Source organism: Drosophila sechellia, chromosome 3R, assembly GCF_004382195.2.
Source record: "Drosophila sechellia strain sech25 chromosome 3R, ASM438219v1, whole genome shotgun sequence".
Taxonomy (NCBI): Eukaryota; Metazoa; Arthropoda; class Insecta; order Diptera; family Drosophilidae; genus Drosophila; species Drosophila sechellia.
Genome location: NC_045952.1, coordinates 1,266,165 through 1,288,469, shown reverse-complemented (window position 1 = coordinate 1,288,469; position 22,305 = coordinate 1,266,165). Strand labels below are relative to the sequence as shown.

Genomic DNA, 22,305 nt, shown 5'->3' with positions numbered 1-22,305 from the left:
ATTCTGTTCGGCGAACTTTGCTATTATTGCCTTTTTAGTGCGATTCGCTTTCTGCTTGATTCTCCTGCGGGTTGTATGGTCCCGTAACTGCTGCTTTATCCCCATGTCGCTGAGATACTTCTTGAAAGTCCGACTCATAAACTGCACGCCGTTGTCCGTTGTCATTCCTTTCGCTATTAAAAACCTCCCTAAACTCTTTCTGCAACGCTTCCGCCGTGGCTGTTCGGTATCAAGCACCATCTCAGTCCACTTAGAAAACAGGTCGACCAGCACCATCAACATATTGTTTCCGTGCTTCTATCTCGGCAATGGTCCGACATAGGCAGAGCTGTTGTCCACGGCTCTTCCAGGATTTGCGTCAACATTTACTTAAACGTGTACTTATCTTGGATATTTTCTATTATGCAGGAGTCGGTATGGGATTTTTATAATTGATTCATTACTAGTGTTTAAATAATGAAGTTATCTAAACATTAATACCTACAAGGGCGTGGTATAACGTTGTCGTAACATTTACTTTTAGGCCAATTTTTCCAATGGCCAAGAACCTAATATCTTTCCTGATAGACACTGCTTTTGGTTTTACATTAATATGCGGCGGAATACTTCACTGCCTACTAATAGCAAAAGTCTTTAAATTGTTCTCAGTGGCTACTTAAGCACTTTTTAAATTCAGCTTTGGGTAAATGTTGCTGAAAAAATTAATTAATTCTATTTAGTTGGAGATTTCTTTGTTTATTTTTCCATGTTTTTAAAAGCCCCCAGCTATCTTTTTGTAATGGCACCAAGAACTAAGGATACTGCTTGAAAATATTCTAAAATTTTATATTTATTCACATTTTCTTTTTTTCGAGCAAGTACAGAAAGTTTAAAGCAAAAGTACCAGTTTTTATTTTTAAATTTTGCATATATCTTTGACTTCTCCTGAGTCTCCAGCTGCTTTACACACTTCAGAAAGTAAGTCTTTTAATATTGATTCTTGCCTTCCTTGAGAGCCGTCTATTGTGATTGTTGGAATAAACGTAATAGGAGGTTTTAGTGAATTAGTTGATTCTCCAATTTCTTTAAGCAAATCCACACCACGATTACTTTCAAAACAATTTTGGATGACGCTATCGTCAAAATTGATTTGATTTGTGCACTGAAAGATATGAAAATTTATATTGAATATAATTCCGAAAAAAGTTGTATCAGAATAGAATAGAATACCAGTAAGGTACTCCTTTCTTTAAATTAGTTATTGTATTATAAATTTGTTTATGTATAAATAATAATATTTATTAATAATGATATTTAATAAGTTATTATTATAAATAATTATTATAAATAATAACTTATTCCATGTTATACCCGTTATTCGTAGAGTAAAAGGTTACACTAGATTCGTTGAAAAGTTTGTAACAAGCAGAAGAAAGCGTTTCCGATATGTAAGGTATATAGTGACGTATTTGGGTGGTCCAAACAAGCCACTTCTATTATTTCAAAGAAAACAGTAATGCACTCCAGTATTTTTCCATAGTGTATCCCAGCTGCGCAGCATTCGTTTATCTTTGGCAGCGCAGCCGTTCTTGTAAACATCCTAAAGCCTGACCTAAGCAGATTTGACTGCCCTCTTTCAACGCTACCTAATCTTAAGAACCCAAGAGCGAGGCTCTCCCGAAATACAAATATTGTTCAAATACTGAGGCTTCTCCTCAATCCAATTTGCATTTGATTTTTAGTCTTAAGCTGAGATCCAAAGAATAAAGTCGTGAAACTATTTCTCCTAAAAACTATTTTTTATTTCTTGGCGTTGTCCTTAGTCAACTGACGGGACTTTAGTTGGACTCAAAAATAAAACAACAATTTTACTATATATATTCTTGATCAGGATCAATAGCCGAGTCGATCTGGCCATTTTAGCCACGGCCACTCTAACGCACACAAATCTAGTATACCCTTCTACTCTACGAGTCACGGGAAGAAAAATAGTGTCATTCTCACATAGATTCAAATCCAAATGAGATCAGAGCTTTCCTTGGATTGGTTAATCAAGTTGGTTATTATCGTAAATTTATCCCAAATTACCCAGACATAGCAAAGCCAATGACCAAATGTTTAAAAAATAGTTGCAAAGGTGTGAGTATTCACAAAACTTAAAGTTATAATAATGAGAGATCCAATTCTCCACTTACCCGATTTCTAAAAATTTTTTCTTTAACCACAATACCACTTACACTAAAGTAATTCGCAGTCTCCTTCTCCTAAAAATGATAGTTAATACGCCGAATTCACATGAAAAACTTTTACACCATGACATGCGGAAATTTAAAAAAATCTTTAAAGAAAATCACTTCTTTCCAAATAGCCAACTACTAATTCAGAATATAATAAACGAATGCAACATATGCAATTTGGCTAAAACAGAACATAGAAACACCAAAACGTCTTTTAAAATCACACCTAACCCTAAACATTGGCGAGAAAAATTTGTGGTATTTGTGGGAAAACATTACATAAGTTTCATTGACATTTATTATAAATTCGCTACACTTGAGCAAATTAAAACAAAGGATTGGATAGAATGCAGAAACGCATTAATGCGCATTTTAAACCAGTTAGTAAAACCAAAGACACTAGAATAACAAGATGTGTAACGGCCATACATTGGTTTTGCACTATGCGGCTTTTTCGGTGACGGCCACAATTGCCCTCTGTCCGCTCGCTTACGCTGAGAGCGTAAGAAATCTAAAAATAGAATTGGCTTGCTTGTTTGAGTAGAAACCAGTGACGAGAACGTGTATGTGTGTGCGTACTTGTATAAGAAGACGATTTACGGGCCGAAATCAATTCTGATCCAAGAAGCGAATTTACATATTTGGAGTTTTGGACAATTTCGTAGTAATATGATGAAATAAAATAATTCGTTTGTATGGCGTTACGGATATTGTTGTTAAAGCTTGACTAAGCCATCGCTTACGGCAGAAGGAGTAGAATTGCAATTCGGCAAAGAACGGTGTAGCAGACGTCGAAAGACTCCATACAACAATAAAATAAAAATTCCGTATAATCAATTCATTTGATGACGAACATCATTTGCACATTGCAAAGGATTACAACCATAAAATTAAACATGACACGACTGGACAAGCACCTGCTCAAATTTTCTTGTAAGCTGCGCATCCAATTTAGACACTCAAAAAATTAAAGAAAAGGAAATAGATAAAGTAAATGATAAAATCAAGATCGGCAGCAATTTTTTATTGACACTAAATACAGTACAGGTTCACTTCAAAAAGGAAAATTAGAAAACCCACTTAAACGTAATAAAATGTAGAAAAATTGAGGATGACAATCGAAATAGGGAAAAGTTATACTACAAAACACAATTTAAGAAACAAAAAATAACTAATATACTTAAAATTCCACAGGAACCTTGTTCAGTATAAAGTTCAGTCAAATTAATGGCCGTACACGTGATGACCTAGCAAAGGGAAAAATCTATATTACTGTTGTGATGCTTGCCTTGTGGTTGCGAACGAGATGAAATCGTTTATGCGCCAAACCAAAAGTGGCTTGAAAGAACTGATCAACAGTTTTGGCGTAGCTAGAGATAGTTTTCGTCGAGCCGATGATCTTCTTTCCGTGCTTAATTCACAGTTTAATGGCCTTAAGCTATTAGATGAATCTCCAAAGCGCAAAAAAGCCGCTGGTGGTAGGGTGCCTAAGGCCCCGCAACCACGGGCAAATGATCAACAGAACTCCACAACTGATCAGCTGTCAATCGCAGCAAATCCACATATGCTGCTAAGATCGGCAGCTAAAAAAGATTCGGAGCAATCCGATCAATCAGCTGTGGATGGACCCCACCCTGTGATTGCTAAAAATTCCGAATTGTCTGCACTGGTTTCTCAACCAGTGATTCCACCTGTCTCGATTAGTTTACCAACACAAGGGAACATTGAGTCCGGACTACCGGCACAAGTTGGCACTTCAGAAATACAATCTGCAGGGCCAAAATCCCTCGCGGTGGTTCCACTAAAAACACAAATTTTGCGTCTCGGCTTTTTCCTGATCAAACATCATCTGATGTGATGTCTTATATACAAGACAAAACAAAAGCCGGTAATATAAAAGTGGAAAAATTTAACTTCTCTTACGCTAGGGACATATCAAAATTCAAGATAACTGTCCCAAACGAGCTCTTTTCGACAATATGTTCGGGTGATTTTTGGCCGGATAGTATGGTGGTAAAAGAGTTCGAAGCTAAGATCAAAAATAGGAAAAAGGGGCCCGTGGGAATTAAACTTCCCTCACGTGGCCAGACCACTGCACCATCCGCCTCTTCATCTTCTTCCTCTTCAAAAAACTAACAACGAATCTTACTATCTTACTATCCAGTCCATCTTGAATAAACTGTCTGACAGGGACCAATTGGTAGTTCTAGGTGATTTTAACATACCTGGCACAACGTGGTCCCCAGAAGAAAATTCGAATATCCTTCTCCCTTTGGCACAACATGACTTTATTGACGGCTTGCTCGACTTATCGCTGTCGCAAGTTAATTATATTCCAAACTCTCTTGGTCGACTATTGGATTTATGTTTTGTAACAAGTCCTGAAAGTGTGTTTCTGCCCAGGCTAGTACCTCTTACTCAACCGGAAGATGCATATCATCCTACTTTCGAGGTGGCGATCGACATAGGTACGGTATTAAAAGCAAATTCAGAGAAGTCAACAAAACGAATTCCCTGTTTTCGCCAGGCAAATTTTCGAAGGCTAAACAATTTTATAGCTGGCTTTAATTGGTCCGAACTTTACTCCTGCTCATAATGACGGATGCCATTAATATGTTTTATACCACAATTAAATCATTTTTTGACTTTTGTGCTCCGATGTACTATCCGTCAATCTCTAAACCTCCTTGGTTTAATAAAGAGTTGACACACCTAAGAAATGTAAAGTTCAGACTCTATATGAAATTTAAAAATACCGGTTCTCAGTCCATCCTTTCTAAATATGTAAGCGCTCGGTTAAACTTTACCGTGCTTAATGCTCAGTGCTACAGGGATTATTTAAACCGTTGTATTCCAGTTCGCAAAGGATCCGAAACAGTTTTAAAATTTCGTTAGCACTAAGCGAAAAACAAGTTCTAACCCTTCCTCGCTATTTTTTGAAAACACTACGGTTACATCGGATCAGGCAATAGCCGATCTATTCACCGAGTTTTTTCAAACAACATATTTTGCTTTACCTCATTCCGAACAGCCATACTCTTATGTGGTATCTAAGTCCAATCAAATATTCTGTCCCACTATAAACGAAAGCTCACTGCTTAACGATCTTCAGCGTGTTATTCCGGTCTATTCGCCAGGTCCCGATGGAATCCCTGGCAGTGTGCTCAGATTCTGTGCGGAAGCCTTGTGCAAGCCTCTACTGAAACTATTTACCATATCTCTGGAATCTTCACAATTCCCTCATATATGGAAGGAGTCCTTTGTGATTCCTCTTCACAAAAAAGGTAGCAAACTGGATGCAAGCAATTACAGAGGAATCTCTAAATTGTCGGCTATCCCAAAACTTTTTGAAAATGTTATCACTCCTCATTTGCAGCACCTTTGTAGATCAATCATATCACCTCTTGGAGCTAACTTCTTTCGTAATACAGGGTTTCAAAAATAATCTTTAAACAGACGTCATCTACACTGATTTTCGTAAAGCATTTGACTCTGTTAATCATTACCTTCTAATAAGAAAACTTGATCTTATAGGTTTCCCTGTTGATCTTCTAAATTCGATTTCAAGCTATCTGAATGGCAGGACACAACAAGTCCTCTTTTAAAATTCTCTGTCTTGTATTCTCCGAGTCACATCCGGTGTCCCACAAGGAAGCCACCTTGTTCCGCTTCTTTTTACTTTATTCATTAACGACCTCCCCTTAGTAATAAAACATTCGCGTGTACTTATGTACGCAGACGATGTTAAATTATGCCTCCAGTACAAGGACACTTCTTGCCATTTGGACTTACAATCCGATCTAGACCGATTTCAAATATGTTGCCGTGATAACGTATTAGACTTAAATGGCTCCAAGTGTAAAGATATGACCTTTTGTCGTGCCAACCCAATACGCACGACTTACACTCTAAGTGGGTGCTCTCTGGACAGAATAACACGAGTTGATGATCTTGGCGTTCTTCTGGACCCAAAACTAAAATTATCTCACCATATTTCGTCTATTGTCGATAAGGCCAGGGGTGTGCTTGGCTTTATAAAAAGGTGGTCTAAGGAATTTGATGATCCTTACTTGACTAAAACCTTATTTATTTCGTTAGTCCGTCCGATTCTCGAGTACGGATCACCTGTTTGGAGTCCACAATACGCAGTCCACTCGGTCCGCATTGAATCGGTCCAAAAAAACTTCTTACTTTTTGCCTTGCGGCGCCTAAACTTCGGCTTAACTTCTCGGTTCCAAGTAGATTCACTAGAAACTATATACCCCTTATCTTATATCATTGTAGATCTAATTATGAGTTGCATGACCCTTACAGAGTTTTATGTTCTGACTATAATAGACTTTATCCTATTATCTGTAATCATGACTCTCTGCCACTCTTAAAGCAATCGATTTTAACTTTTCTATTACATAATTAGATCCTACTAACACTAATTAATATAGTTATTTTACATTATATTCATATCCTCGTTCCTGTTCTCTTTTTTATATTGCGTCTATATCTTCACGCGAATCGAGCCGTACGATACACGGCAGCGCCCCTCGGTCGGTTGGGCGGGGTGTGTGGCCGTGGGACCCGTGCGATAAAAAAAAAAAATAATAACCTATTATGCGTGTTTACAGCGCAGACGTTTATTAGAAACTAAACTCAAATTATGTAACTTAACGAACCGAATGTTTGTTAAGGAAAAAAATAAGAACACAAAATGTTTTTAGTTTTCAAATTCTTATAAATTTTATTTGCAGAAAGGTCTGTTTCCGATTAGAAATTGGTTGAATCATTTTACAAATTTAAGCGGCAGCGGCGATGCCTTCTGTGGTACGGCCCGGCTTTTGGTGCAGTGGAGGGTTTTTCATTGGTTGCAATATTTTCCTGGAATCCAAAGTGCTGAGAATACTGGTAGCGAGCATTGTGAAAATAGTGCGAGCGTGGCGGAAGTGAAGCAGACGGCTGATCAGCGGGTTTGTGCTGTTAGCCAAATATTGTTGGTAAGCGTTGGTAGCGAGCGAATTTTGGGCGAGCGTGGAGGAAATCAAAGAGACGCTCGCTTGGCAGATTTGTTGTTGTATGGTTTTTGTTAGTTAGTTTTGTTTTGTATATAATTTATTCTTAACTCCTCCTCCTTTAATTTGCGCTTGTCCTCGAGCGCTTTTTAGAAGAATGGTATGTCGTTAATATTGAGTGAGGATTTCGTTCGACGTCTTTGCAGGTTGTTTATTGGGTTTGGAGGTGCCATTTGTAAGATTATTTTTTGTTGTTTCTTCTTGTAAAAGTACAACATACAGATGATTATAAGGCCAATGCAGATAATAGTTACGGCGCCGACACAATGTGCTGTAATGCGAAGCTTGTCTATCTTTTCGGTGTTGTCGATGTGTAGGGCCTGTAGAGCCTGTAGAGATATTATTTTTAGTCGCTTGCTTTCTTCTGTGGTAATTTGGATTATTCTATGTTGTTGAATGTTTTGTTGTCAATTGATATTGACTCGTTCCAAAAGTTGATAAGGTACGCACCCACCAGGTTTTTTGATTTATTTTACTGGAAAATCAGGTCCCGTTGAAGTTGTTGAGCCTCACGAGACCGCTGCTGATTTTTTCTAATTGTTTGACATGGTCGGCATTGCTAAACTCCACAGCGATTTTCCCCTTTAGGGAGCCTAAGCAAACATGTTACATTTCTAAGGTTTACAATATTATTCTTATCGCATATCTTAATATTATTATAATCTTTGCAAATTTTTTTAATTCCGTACATATTTTCTTTACTTTCAAGGATTTCTTCGAATTCTGTATTGACAATTACGTTATTTTTAATGATTGGTTTAATTAAATTGTTCTGGTATTCGGATTCTTCAAGGTTTGGAATTTTGACAACGTAAAGAAGTGTTGTTTTATTGTGTAATATTTATAGGTCAGAGAATTCTACCATTTCTTCTATTGATAGGGAAGGCATGTTTCCGTCATTAAATGTTTTGTATATTTCATGTATCCCTCTTTCTCCGAGTAAAAACGTATGTATTTATTAGACTTGATTTAGCCCATTGTATGGCGTATTTGATGTTGATGACTTCTTCTATAATCAATCTAATTTGGTTCTGAAGGCTAATGGCACTACTAAACCTATCATTTTTTTTATAACATTTGTAATGCCGTTAGTTATTGTCGTAAGGTTGTTTATTCTTTCTTCTATATTTGGGTGGTGATTATAATTTTTTGTTAATTGTTATTTGATATTATTTTGTTTACATGCTCTTCTAGTTGATTAATGTCGTCATGGGCAGGGCTACCTGCTACATATTTCCATGCTGTTTCCATCATATTGATAGCCCTGGTACTTCGTTTGTTAAAAGAGGAAGTTATGGTATGGAAAGTGAAGCATGTTTGATCTATCTCATGGTGTAGAGTGTGATAATGGCTGCTGAATTTTAAATCTTGTTCTGTATGAAATTTGAGTTTGTCTAGAGTTGTTTCTATTTGATTTAAGTCATTGACATGGGTGATTCTCGTTGTTGACGATCGTATTTTGCCCATTGATTGACCAGTGATCCGTTTGTGCCGGTTACAATCCATATTAGTACAAGTCTAGAATTAGATGTTTTTGATATTACTTTTATGTACTTTTCTACCTGCTGTTGTTATAATAGTTGTTTCGTGGTTTTCTTTAACAGTTTCCTTTTTATACCTAGGAGACAATTTGGATCCTAGTCTAGAATTGATTTTGCCGAATCTTTCGTCTGTTTGGTATGCTTTTATGTATTCCAAGTCCGTTTTTTGCTTTTCTTTGAGTCGGTCAATGTTATCTAGTCGAGTCTTTTCGTATTGTTATGGATCAGTCGTGATTGTTTTTCTGAACAAAATTTCTAGTGGCCGTTGATTTGTAACAGATTGAAATGTGTAATTGTATTCATAAATTGCTCTGTCTAAAAGATCGTCAAAAGTTCTGTGAATTTTATCCTTTTTAATGACACGCATTATGTCTGACAGTGTGGAATGGAATCATTCGATTTGACCATTCATTGTGCTTTTATGAGGGGGGGCGTGAAAATTTCAATTTTGAGTTGATCTGTGAGCATGAATTTTATTAAAGCTGCGTTTAGGGATTTTTCATTGTCCATGACAATCGGAGTTTCTTTTAATTTGGGATTTGGTGGGTGTCGGTCATATTTCTGTTTTTTACAGGTTGTGCATTGTTTCACTAAATCGTATATTTTTTGTTTCATTTTTGGGAAATTAAATGTTTCGGACAGTTGAGTTTTATTCTCTGAGGCATTGCGATGTTATGTGTTATAACACATTCTTGCCTTTCTACGCTTTTTTTATCTTTTGTTATAACTTTTGTAGTGTTGATGCCATTGATAACCGATGGGTTGAGGTATTTCTTTAGTATTGACGTTAGTTCATTAGAGTCATAGTTTTTTCGATATATGTCATGTTGTGGAATGTGGGAAATGGTATGCTGAATTTGTAATCTGTAGTTTTTGCTTTCTGGATGAATATTTGGTTTTTAACACATTTATTGGAGCTTCCCCACTTGGTATTAGGTTGTGACTAGAGCTTTCGTCACTGTGTTGGGTACTAACTGAACTAATTGAATTTAACTCTTTTGGATTTGTTATCCGAGATGAGCATCTGCTACTATGTTATCTTTTCCTGGTTTGTAGAACAATTCGTAGCCAAATTCTTCAAGATGGACTTTCCATCTCTTAATTCTAGGGTTTCCTTTCCACTACTCAATGAATGTGTGAGTGGTTGATGGTCCGTAAATATTTTTACTTTGGCTCTTCCATACAAATAGTTTCTTAGTGCCTTAAAGGCCCATACTATGGCTAGCACTTCTTTCCCATTAGCCGCATAGTTTTCTTCTGCTTTCGAAAGCGTTCTGGATATGAAAGATATGGGTTGATTGTTAGGACGGCACCTATTGCGAAATTAGATGCGTCTGTGGTGAGGTCAAATTCCTTTCTGAAGTCAGGATACTTTAGAATTACTTCGTTTGATATTAATAAACTCTTAATTTTATTAAAAGCCTGCATTGCTTCTTGGTTGAAGTTGACTATTTTAGTCATTGAAGTTTTCTTGCTGACGTGTCCATCGACCCCTCTCAGCATAGAGGTCAAAGGCTTGGCGAGCTTTTCATGGTCTCTAAGAAATATTCTATAATAGCCCGAGAGACCTAAGAAAGCTCATAGTTCGCGAACTGTTTTTGGACAAGGGTAATTGGCTATGGCTAGAACTTTTTCTGGGTTGGTTTCTATACCCTTATCAGAAATAACGAACCCCAAGAAATGCACTCTTGATTTAAAGAATTTACATTTGTTTAATTGGCACTTGATGTTGGCTTTTTGTAGGGTGTCAAATATAGTTTCAATATTTCTAAGATGCTATTCTTCATCCTTCCTGAAGATAACTATGTCGTCTATGTTAATGTAGCAAATTTTAACAATATGTTCATTAAGGATATCGCCAAGGGCACGTTGGAAAATAGCAGGGGCGTTCTTCAATCCGAAAGGCAGTCATGTAAATTCGTATTTTGCGTTGTTAATTGAGAATGCAGTTTTTTCTATGTCGGATTCTTTTAATTTTATTTGATGGAATGCACTTTTAAGATCGACTACGGAAAAAATCTTGTTATTACCCAATTGGGCAAGCACTTCATCTATCTCGGGAATTGGATATTTGTCAGGAATAGTTATTACTTTTATTTCTTTTAAGCTATCATTGCCTAAAATGGCATCGAAAGACTTTAGAGTAGGGAGTATGAAGAATTTAACTAAGGGTCTTTACTATATTAAACGAATGAGCTATCTTGTGGTGCGTGATTTTTATACTGCCGCCAACAGACATGACTTGGAAAGTGTTATTATAAATTTGGTTTAGTTTAATTGCGGTCCGTCCCTCCGTCTAGCTTCAAAGTAAGGCAGTGAGGAACGGCTTACTCTAAAAAATTCAGGTCGGCATAATCGGGTTGTTCGGTTTCAAGGGCTTGGTCATATTCGCCTTGGTCTTGGTATCCTTCAACGAGTTCTTCGAAATCATTAGCGTTTTCGTAGTTATTTATGTTCTGCTGATACTCTGTCTTTGTTACGTTGCAGTTTGTCCCATATTCGTTAGAGGTCGCTTCCCGGTTTCAAAGTTGGCTCTGATAGATTATAATGCTATGATCTATCTCCATGGTCTCTGGTAGAGGTTTCGGAGCCAAAGGTCGTGGTGGTGCGATCGGTTGCTGTCCTCTATTAAATGATTGATTTCCTTGTGACACATAAATAGGCTGACGGAAGCCAAAGCCATTTGATTGCCTGGGCATTGAAATATTTTGTTGTGGTTGTCAAAAATGTTGTGGTCGGTATTGTTGGGATATAGGGGGAAGTGAAGGTTGTTGTCTATTTGTAAACTGCATATTTCTGAGAGCTGGTGTAGGTTTTATGTACTGATTTCGGAAGCTTATATTCTGTGCCTTGGTTGCTGCATGATTTGAACGAAAATGTTGATTTTCTAGTTTAAGGCAAAGATGTAATGCTGAGGGCAAGTCGGCCGGTTCTTTCATTTCCAGTAAGCGGGATAAATCGCCCTGCAATCCGCGAACGAAGGCATCCAATGCTTTATCGCGGTAATTTTTGATTATTATTTGTTCCGCTTCTTGCCCAATTTCTATAGAGCCGATTTTATTTAGAATGATAGAAAGGTGTTTACAAACTGATTTATAGAAATCTTCGACTGATTAGTTTGCGCCTTGCACTAATGAGGTCAGCTGATACTCGAGAGTATTCACATCCCGTTTGTCAGCGTAATGAAGTGTCAAACACTTTGAAATGGCTAACCAGTTCAGAGGCGTTTTATGCGCTCTAGTGCTCTGTCGGCATCATCTGTTATCTTGTAACGAATGGTCTACAAGATACCGAAATATTTTGGTGTGCCTTGGTAGGCGCTATAAGCTTCTAGGATACGTTCTACGCCTCTATTCCAGGAGTTAAATTGGGATGGATCAACTGAGAATTCACGGATAGTCTTTACAATGTCCGGTACCGGGGACAAAAGCTGCGTCTGCTATATTGTCGACATCTTCAGGTGCAATATGATTTGGTTAAGTTATAGTTGTGTGTGTGTACTTATAATGGGCAACAATTGTTCACTTTTTACTTAGTATATTTATAGAAGTTTAATAAAATTTTGTGAAATTTTTAATGAAATATTTAAGATTTGAGTTCGTTTAAAAAAAAAATTGTCGCTTAATTCATATAAAATAATTTCTTAATTTATTAATTTGATTCTTCTAAAATGAAAAAAAAATTTTTTTTCAATTTAATTATCTAATTATCATTGATCTTTGCTTTCAAGAATTTCAATATATATTAAAGTTTTAAATTTGCTTTTGTTTTAAATTTCTGTTAAACTTTTGTTTTTCTTTGTATTGAGTTTGATATTGCTTACAGTACTAATAGGTGTGTGGTCAGAATTTCTCTTTTTTTGGTTATCTCTCTTGGACCCCTACTTGGGTTCTGCTCTCCATACAATAAAGATGTGCTCTACGAACTCTCACGTAGCGCAAGTCTAGGTTGCATTTTTTTGTCTTGTTTGCGACCTTTAAGGGTCGGAGTTTCCACACGTACAATTTTTTCACACACTTAAGGGAGTTTTTTTCCTTGTCGTAGCGTTTTCAATTTCTAATCGAGTTATGAACGCATTTAGAGGTCGTTTGCTCTGTTTAATGTTTAATTTACTTAGAAATTCGTTTTGTTCTATCGTGAATAAGTTTTTTAATTTTGGGCCACTTAGAATCAGTTTTGTTCTACCGTGGTCAAAATAACCGATACACGTACGTAGAATTCTATTAATCTTTTGTTACGCGATCGGTCCCTGTTCGGGCGCCACTTAACAAACCGAATGTTTGTTAAGGAAAAAAATAAAAAATAAGAACACAAAATTTTAGTTTTTAAAGTATTATAAATTTTATTTGCAGTGGCGGAAACACTCAAAAAGAAAAACCGTTGCTCGCAGGCAACTTGTTTGAGTACACAAGTAATTGAGTGATTCTTACATACATCGTTGTTCATTATATATATTCAACAAAAATAAAATTTATAATCAAAACAAAAAAGAAGTTAATAATGAATTCAATAGTCATTATTAATACTGAAAATGAATGAATAGTCATTACGCATTCGGCAAGTGCAGACGTGTTTCGTGCTGCTCTCCAACTAATTTATAATCAACTAATAAATAAATCATAAAACGAAATTCGTGAGCAACGTCAACGTGAACAAGACGAGCGTGGGCTCTCTTCAATCAGAAACAACGCGTATTTCTACAGTTTCTACAGAAACGCTCAAGTCCTCCCAAGACCAGAGAGCCTTTGCCAAGCACAGTTCGAAAATCTTGGAGCGAAGAGTGCGAACAACAAATTACACATATACTCCGTTAACCATTGTAGGCAAGCCTAATCTCTTAAGCCAAGCTGCAGTAAATACCAGCACGGTTGCCTCTCTTGCAACTGCAATCGCATCGACTACAAAAACAACCGCAACAGTCTCTTCAACTCAAACGATTGTGTGAACGACCTCACCGGCTTTTGCATAGTAAGCAAAACAATTAAAAGCTACAATTACCAATTTATGTGAGTCAAAGAGCAATCCAAGTGGGCGCCCGAATTCGGTCATGCAGACTGCAACGCACAACAGGTAATAGAGCCAAAAGACAAACTACTACTACCATCAATAAAAACATGTTTGCACTGCTAGCAGAAAACGCAAGCAAGGAAGCTAATAAAACGACAGATACTGTATCTCAAAAACCAAAGCTTCCACCAATATACATCCGAAAGATTACTACGATCGCACTGGATAATAAAATATTTTAATTTATCGGAAATAATAATTTTCACGTTATACCTCCAAAAGGAAAAATTCAAGAAACTAAGCTTCAGGTTAAAACCGAAGACCAGTTTCATGCGGTTTCGAAGTTTTTTAACGTAAACGGAAAAAAATATTACACGTACCAACTCAAAAGCAGTAAAGGGCTGCAAGTGGTACTAAAGGCGTTGAGCATGATGTCACACTCAATGAAGATATAAACTTGACTCAAATTCAAAAAAATGTGGCAATCAAAACATATTCCGATTAAACTCGTCGACCAAGCTTTGCAAGGCTTTAATGATCTGAAGGCGATACTTTCTTCTTTGTATTGCCGTTCCCTGATTTCAGTAAAATTTTCTGTTTAACTACCTATGCTTCGAATTATTCCCTATTCGAGGTGCTTTCTCAGGTTGATCAGGGGAAGGACCGTCCCATTGCCTTTATTTCGCGATCACTAAGAGCGACGGAGAAATTCAGGTTTTTCAAGGTCTTTGATTTAGAATTTTAAGTTGTTTAAAATATGACTAACGAAGAGATTGGTCGTAGACTTGTCTGACGCCGAACAAATCTGCTGCGTAATTGAAAGGGAACATCGTATGACCAATAGGCGTCCTCAAGAGGTATGTGTTCAGGACCATAGGGATCTTAAAGAGGTACATGTTCAGGTCCTCGAAAAGTTATACTTCCCGAGGATGACGAGCACAATACGCGCCCAATTATCCTCTTGCGAATGTTGCAAACTTTATAAATACGGGAGAGATCCAAACAAATCGGAATTACAACCCACACATATCCGTGTGAAATACTTCACATTGATATCTTCACGTTGGAGGAAAAGGTGTACTTAAGCTGTATAGAAAAATTCAACGAATTTGCCAAACTTTTTCCCTTATAATCTAAATCTAAAAGACTGGTAGAGGCTCTTTACTTTTTTATTGTCCCAAAAATGGTAGTGTCAGACAACGAGAGGGTACTTTTGTGCCCAACACTCCTGAACTACTTGCGAACGCTAGATATAGAACACACACTCCAAACCCAACCCCAACACACACCCCAACCTAGAAGAGCGAAGGTAATGGCCAAGTAGAAAGGAATCTATTTATCTATCTATCTCTATGGAATCTATTTATCTATTTATGGAAATATATAGGTGTCTCAAAAACGATCAAACAACCTTCAAGAATGCTGAGTTAGTCAAAATTGCAGTAGAGAGATACAACACTTCTGTCCACTCCGTGACTAACAAGAAGCCAGCAGACATCTTCTTCGACAGATCTAGGGTAAACTATCCGGAATTGGATAGTTTTAGAAGACAAACGTTAGAAGACGTCAGAGGGTTGATAGAACGCAGGCAGAACTTAAAAAATCGCAATTTGAGTAGGGGAAAGAGAGAAAGTTTAAGTAGCCAACAAGCAAATTAAAACCAAGGAGAAGCAGCGGTTTTGGACCGGAGAGGTCTTGGAAGATAACACAGTAATGACTAAGTCCGGAAAAATGTTTCATAAATCACATTTAATCAAGTGAGACAAGAAATCATGGCTCTCCCTTCTCCACATAAGTAATAACCTTTTTTTTTTAATTATAAAAATGCGATACGTTACTAACATAAAAAACGTACGTAACTACCATATAAAAACGACAAAAGACAAAAAAAAAAAAACGAGAACAAACTTGCACAAATACCCTTGTTAACACAATATATAAAGTATGAACATCTGGTGGATCAATGGCGCCTTCAAAGGCGTTGACCTTGGAAAAATGCGACAACTTATGGAGGAAATCGCTCAAGAAGCCGCTACCCTGGGGCTCCCGACGCAGCTGACAGGAACGCAATTCTGGCAACTCAGGAAGTGGCCTCGAAGAATAGCGACCAACAACTGAGGATAAACTCTAGACTCTTTGACGCCACGAACGAGTCAATTACGAGAATAAGCGAGGTCATCGCAAAAGTAAATGCCATCGATGGGGACATCAACGGTACGACTGCTCTCCTAAGCAAAGCTATCATCGTTGCCAATCAAGTCTCGGAAGGGCTTTCCAGCTAGCTAAGACGGGAATTCGAATCTCTTGGACCTTGGGGAGGTCGAGAACATACTCGAGGATGAGGTTAGTAATTTGCCATATCAGAATGCGGTTGAGCCCATCGAATTCTCCCGCCCCTCGATCATGACGAATGGGACGTTACTCTTGTACATACTGGCGTTCCCAAAGGTAGAGGAAAAAACATATCGACCTATGCAGCTACATCCCACGATCCACAAAGGGAAGCAGGTAATGCAGCAACACCGCAAGCTAGCGATAAGCCCCAACGAGAACTACGCAATACTGGGCGGTTGTTTGTCCGGGTCACCAGGAACAGGAGCTGCTACAGCTAGAGGAAGACGGATTCATTCCCCGTCTTCTGAAAGGAGGTCACGCTGCTTGTTTCTGCCACCCAACTAATTGAAGCAGTCGACGACAGAACGATGTTCCTAACCAACTTTAATAAAACTTTGGAAGCTGCCTCTGGGAAACATTGTCTAGTTTGGACTTTTGTTGTCCAATATGTTAACGTGACCGTAACAGTTGGTGGACGAATTTAAACGAGCTATTCAACCAACCACCTGATGGCATTGCCGGCCATATTATAAATATATAATATATATATATATATATATAGTGACGTATTTGGGTGGTCCAAACCGGCCACTTCAATTATTTCAAAGAACTATACCATAATGTATCCCAACTGCGCAGCACCCATTTCTAATAAAGAATTCTTTGGCAGCGGCACTTAGCCGTTCTTGTAAACATCCTAAGCCTGACCTAAGCAGATTTGCCTGCTATCTTTGAGTCTTCTCTTAATCTAAAGAATCCAAGAGCGAGGCTCTCCCGAAATACAAATATTGTCAAAATACTGAGGCTTCTCCTCAATCCAATTCACATTGGATTTTTAGTCTTAAGCTGAGATCAAAAGAATAAAGAAAGAAGTGAAAACTATTTCTCCGATAATTTTTTATTTCTTAGCGTTGTCCTTAGTTAACTGACGGGACATTAGTTCGACTCAAAAATATCACAACTAATTTTACTATATAGATATATATAAATAAATATATTTTATTATTTTAATATTATTATATATAAATATGTAAATATATATATATAAATAAATATATATATATATATATATAATATATAATTATATAAATATATATATATATAATATATAATTATATAAATATATATATATATATAAATATATGTATAAATGAATACATAAATATATATATATATATATATATATATATATATATTATAGGTATATATATATGTCGCATTACGAAGGTATTTTGACCACAGTATGTGTCTGTGACATTATATCCATAGTTAGACCACTACGCTTGCAAGACGCTACTGCGCAATGAGTTTGGTATATAGTGAAATCATTTTATAATTTGACTACGACGCATAATATGACTCGCGCCAAAGTACCGAAACGAGTGAGGCGACGTCGTTGTCGCGCTGTCGCCAAGTGTAGTCCAGCTAGCGTGTGTAAAGGATAGATCGATGCGTAGAAAATGCGAGCAGTTGCATGCAGACGATCGCGCACGCCGGTTGGAATTCGCTTCACTCAAAAAGTTTATTTGCCAACATGGGAGATCCGGCGCAAGAAAATGCCAACGCTGCGACATCAGAAGTGGGATCTGCTTTGACTACAAATATCACCGATGCATACCTGGCAGCTTTACAAGTGCAAAACAACAACCTATTGGAGATCATCAAAAATATGCAGACACCAAAGGCATCGGCAACTGATGAAAAGGGAAAACATATAACTCTCCCAAAGTTTTATCCTGAGGGAGCTGGTGCAAATACCTCAGCTTGGGGTACAACAGTGGATCTCATTTTTGCTGATAAAATGCCCGAAGGTAGCAGCCTGATGATAACTTTAAGTAAGGCGCTAGAGGGAAGTGCATCACAATGGCTGTCCCAAATATGCTTTGCTGGCATCACATGGCCACAAGTTAAAGAACTCTTCGTTCAACGCTTCGTTGGCATCGAAACGCCTGATGCCACACTGATGAAAATTTTGAATGGGCGACCAAAGTCTGGAGAAAGTTATACCTAATATGGACGCCTTACTTATGTCCAAATTTAAATCTATTGATATGGAGGAAATTGCGGTTTCACCTACTCTGGCTCACATGGCACAAATTGATGACAAATTGTCGCGCTGGGTTTTTACAAACAATATTAAAACTCGAAATGACATGCAACAACAACTACAAGCGCACACTTTTAAAAAACGGAACCTTGATGACGACGCATCAACAGGTCCGGAGCGTAAAAAGTCTAAGTATCTCTCTCAAGTGAAATGCAATTATTGTGGAAAGACTGGACAAAAATATGCTGAATGTCGTGCTTGGCAGAGATCACAAATTCAAGGAAAAGTCACAACGGAAGTTCAACGCAAAGATCAAAAGACCGGTCAACAGTCAAATGTTTCAAATGCGACGAGCTTGGGCACTTCGCATCCGCCTGTCCAAAAGGACGATCACGAGGAAACGATTATTTTCATCACACGCTAAATATAGATTCTGATAGCTGCATTAAGGCTGTAAAATCAGCCGTGTCCTTGTTTGGTTTATCCACTCGAATTATAGCAGATCAAGGAAGCAAGAAAATGCCAACGCTGCGACATATATATATATATATATATATATATAATATATATGTATGTATATGTATAATATATATATTATTATATAGATGATATGCTATCAAAATTTTTTATTTAAAATCTACTGACTTTTTTCATGGCTTCTTGGGGTAAGTGATTGTCCATAATCATGCAGGCTGCAACTTCCAATCGCAGTAGGGGGTCTTCAATTATCTCAGCAGCACAAGCGTGGTAAATGTTAGCTTGGCATTCGATAGGACCGTGCTGGCAGTCAAAAGTAATTTTACCGTTGTGCTCTTTCGTTTTCGCCTTGCCATACGGTGCAAGCTTAACCTCCATAATCGATTTAGCGATCTTAAATGTTGGCAGCAGTTGCTTAGTAAGAAAATACTTTGAGTCTGGACACAACGCCTCATAGTACACAGTTACAACCACTTTCATCAGGGCCCCTCCGTGAAGCTGACTCTAAAAAAATACAAGCAAAAATGAATGCTATAGTCTATTGTATATAATATTCAGTTCTTTTCACTCAATGGGAAAATTACAAAACACAGGGTGAGCGTTATTGCAATCCGAAAGCTTAATGATCATTCACAATGCTTATAACGCGTTTTATACAACTGCTAACCCGATTCATTAACGATATTGTTACCATCAAGTCACCCAAACTGTAACGAGCCTGACCCTTAAAGTAATGACGCCTAGGACGAAATCATAGTCGATTTGCAAACAATTTGACAATTGCACGACACGAATTTATACCACATAAAAAGACGCAACGTCTTATCCACAATACAAGGTTGCAGAAATTAGCTTTACAATCTTTACAGAGTTATTTAGATCTCGTCTTCACACTATGAGATCAGCCATTTAAAACCTGCCGATACATGTGCCCTTTGGTTTGATTTCTCCATGAAATTTAAAATACATATTTTTAAAAAAGTATCCTTTAAAGTTGAAAAATAAAAGTTACGCATCTTCGTATAATGAAACAAGAGTATTTGGGAATCTCAAGGTGGGCGCGGGGCGGGTTTTTTTTCTAAGAAAAAAGCCCACAGGCCCGAAAGCCCGAAATCAGGCCCGAATGCTCAAGTTGGTAGTTGAACTTGTTTGTCACAATCTAACTTATTAAATCGAATTTGTCACAATCGATAGTTTTCAGTGTTTTAGATATTTATCGCATGCCTATTACTTTTGCTACCAAATTGCACATTACTTATAAAAAATAAAAACAGATATGTGGACGGACGACTACACGCATAGAAACTTCATTTCGCTGACGGCTCACTACGTGGATGAGTCATTTAAGCTGCAAGTGGCTTTGCTAGGAATAAAGGAGTTCACAGATGATGAGAAGGCAGGCGAGAACATCATCAATAACGTTAAGAAAATGGTGGAAGACTAAAGTTTGGATTCTAATATCGATAAATGTTTGTTTCGGACAATGGTGCAAATGTGGTAGCTGCCTTTAAAAGCTACAAAAGATTATTGTGTCCATGCCACAATTTAAACCTGGCTATGGATGACATATTTGAAAAAAATCATCTTCCTCCAATTAAGTCTTTAATAAAATGTTGCAAGAATCTTGTAAAATATTTTAGACATTCGCACTTGAATAACAAACTGTCTAAGAAATACGTACGAGTTGGAACTCAGTGGATGGAATGGAAATCAGTGAATGAAGAAATTAAATTATTTTTATTAGATAGAGATGAGCTCAATCGAATATCCGGACTAGATTTTTCATTGCTCGACAGCCTACTGCATTTTTTAAAGCCGTTTAAAGATTGTTTTGAGGTACTTAGTGCCGATACGCAACCTACCATTCACATATTTTGTTTGTGGTCAGAGAAATTATTAAAGATGTGCACAATTCTTTACATAAAAGATTTGCACCATCAACGGCACATTATGTTGGCCTCTTCTTAAAGGAAATGCGTTTCTTATCGCCACAAGTTAAGGAGAATGTTATGGTAACTTTCAAAGCAATGCTTTAAGAAATGCAAAGTGATGAGGAGGTATCATAAAATGAGTTTATAGGATTAAGAACTGCAAGCCCAGATGAAAAGGGGTCAGGACTGTTTGCAGTATTTCAGGATTCAAATTTTCCAAAAAACCAAAGTTACAACTAAATTCTTATGATATTGAAATCGAAAAATATTTAAATGGCTGTGCAGCTACTTCAGACCAAAATGTGTTAGAATTTTGGAAATGTAGTGAACTCAAATTATTGAAAAGACTTGCCCGTTACATTTTAGCCATTCCGGCAAGCTCAGCGACGAGCGAAAGATTATTTTCTACCTCTGGAATTGTAATAACTGAGCGTCGTATACGTTTAAAAAGATCTAATTTAGAAAAAATTTTATTTTTAAATAAAAACTTGTCATAATAAATAATAAGTTAATTGGAATCAACTAGCTTTGTGTACAAAATATAAGAAATATAATTATAAGAAAACCGACATACTTTAAATTAAAAAAATTTCATTTTTTTTTTTTAAATTTGTTTTTTGTTAATTTGTTTAATTTGTTTGGCTTGGGCCTGGCCGGGCTTTGCAAAAAAAAAAAACCTGCAAGCCTCGGTCTTTTTTTGGGACTAGGTTTCGTGCTCGTGCCGGTCCTCAAAAAGTAGGCCCGTGCCCACCTCTATTTGGGATTAAACGGATTTGGATTTCAACGGTTTATCTGATAATTTGCACCCTTTAGGCGTTGAAACACATCTCTAAAGGTTTCCTAGTGTCTCTTTGTATGTATTTGTATGCTCAACATTCAACATTCTAGCTTTTAAAGTTCCTGAGGTCTCGACGTCCATACAGATGGGCGGGCATAGATAGATCGACTCGGCTATTGATCCTGATCAAGAAAATATAGACTTTATACAGTCGGAAACGCTTCTTCCTGCCTGTTACATACTTTTCAACGAATCTATTATACCCTTTTACTCTACGAGTATCGGATATAATTAATCCCCACGGACGCCGGCTTCATAAATTGTAAAACCGGAATAAAATAGTTATCTATTTGACATAAACAATAATACTTACAGATAAAACTGGCACAGGTGAATACCACAATAGTACTATAAACAAACAAACTAATGCAAAGACTACAAATAATCTGATATGAATACGATTACGTATAGAAATCATTTCAAAAAATTAATTTATCTCCTATTCAGTTGTTTTTAAATAAACACTAGAAACTTATATTGCCAGCAATTCCTCGGACCATGGATAAAAACACTTTTAAATTATACCTTGCTTCCACCCTGCTCCATCTTTAAGCAGAATGGCCAAAGAATAAATTTTAAGATTGTATTCACTTAAATATATTAACCATGTTTTCCGTTTTACGTTATGGTTTTCCTATTACATCCGAGACAGAATGGTTTAATTTAGTTTATACAGACTGCTGTAAATCCTTTAAAAATTATTTCTTATATTTGCTCATATATACGGGCTGTAATCAAATTCGTAAGAATTTTACGATTTTAATTTAAAATCGAAAAATCGGTTCTCCGGTTTTCGAAATCGTATAATTTTTTTTTTAAATCGAAAAATCGGTTCTCCGGTTTTCAAAATC

General features: G+C 37.0%; 1 protein-coding gene across 1 annotated transcript; it reads right to left on the bottom strand.

The window, feature by feature from the left end:
• Positions 1-811: 811 nt before the first annotated feature.
• LOC116801817 (gamma-interferon-inducible lysosomal thiol reductase) lies at positions 812-21,933 on the bottom strand. The gene is made up of 3 exons (XM_032723637.1): positions 21,768-21,933; positions 18,854-19,189; positions 812-1,141 (listed from the first exon to the last, which is right to left on the bottom strand). Exons 1-3 carry the CDS (start codon positions 21,870-21,872, stop codon positions 896-898), a joined length of 687 nt encoding a protein of 228 aa, XP_032579528.1. The 5' UTR covers positions 21,873-21,933; the 3' UTR covers positions 812-895.
• Positions 21,934-22,305: the final 372 nt, after the last annotated feature.

Bases quoted from the DNA above. Each gene is read 5' to 3' on its own strand.
- LOC116801817 (XM_032723637.1), bottom strand. From the start codon at position 21,872: ATGATTTCTATACGTAATCGTATTCATATCAGATTATTTGTAGTCTTT. The intron at 19,190-21,767 runs GTAAGTATTATT...GTATTTTTTTAG, and splicing joins CACCTGTGCCAGTTTTATCT to AGTCAGCTTCACGGAGGGGC. The intron at 1,142-18,853 runs GTCAGTAGATTT...CATATCTTTCAG, and splicing joins CCCAAGAAGCCATGAAAAAA to TGCACAAATCAAATCAATTT.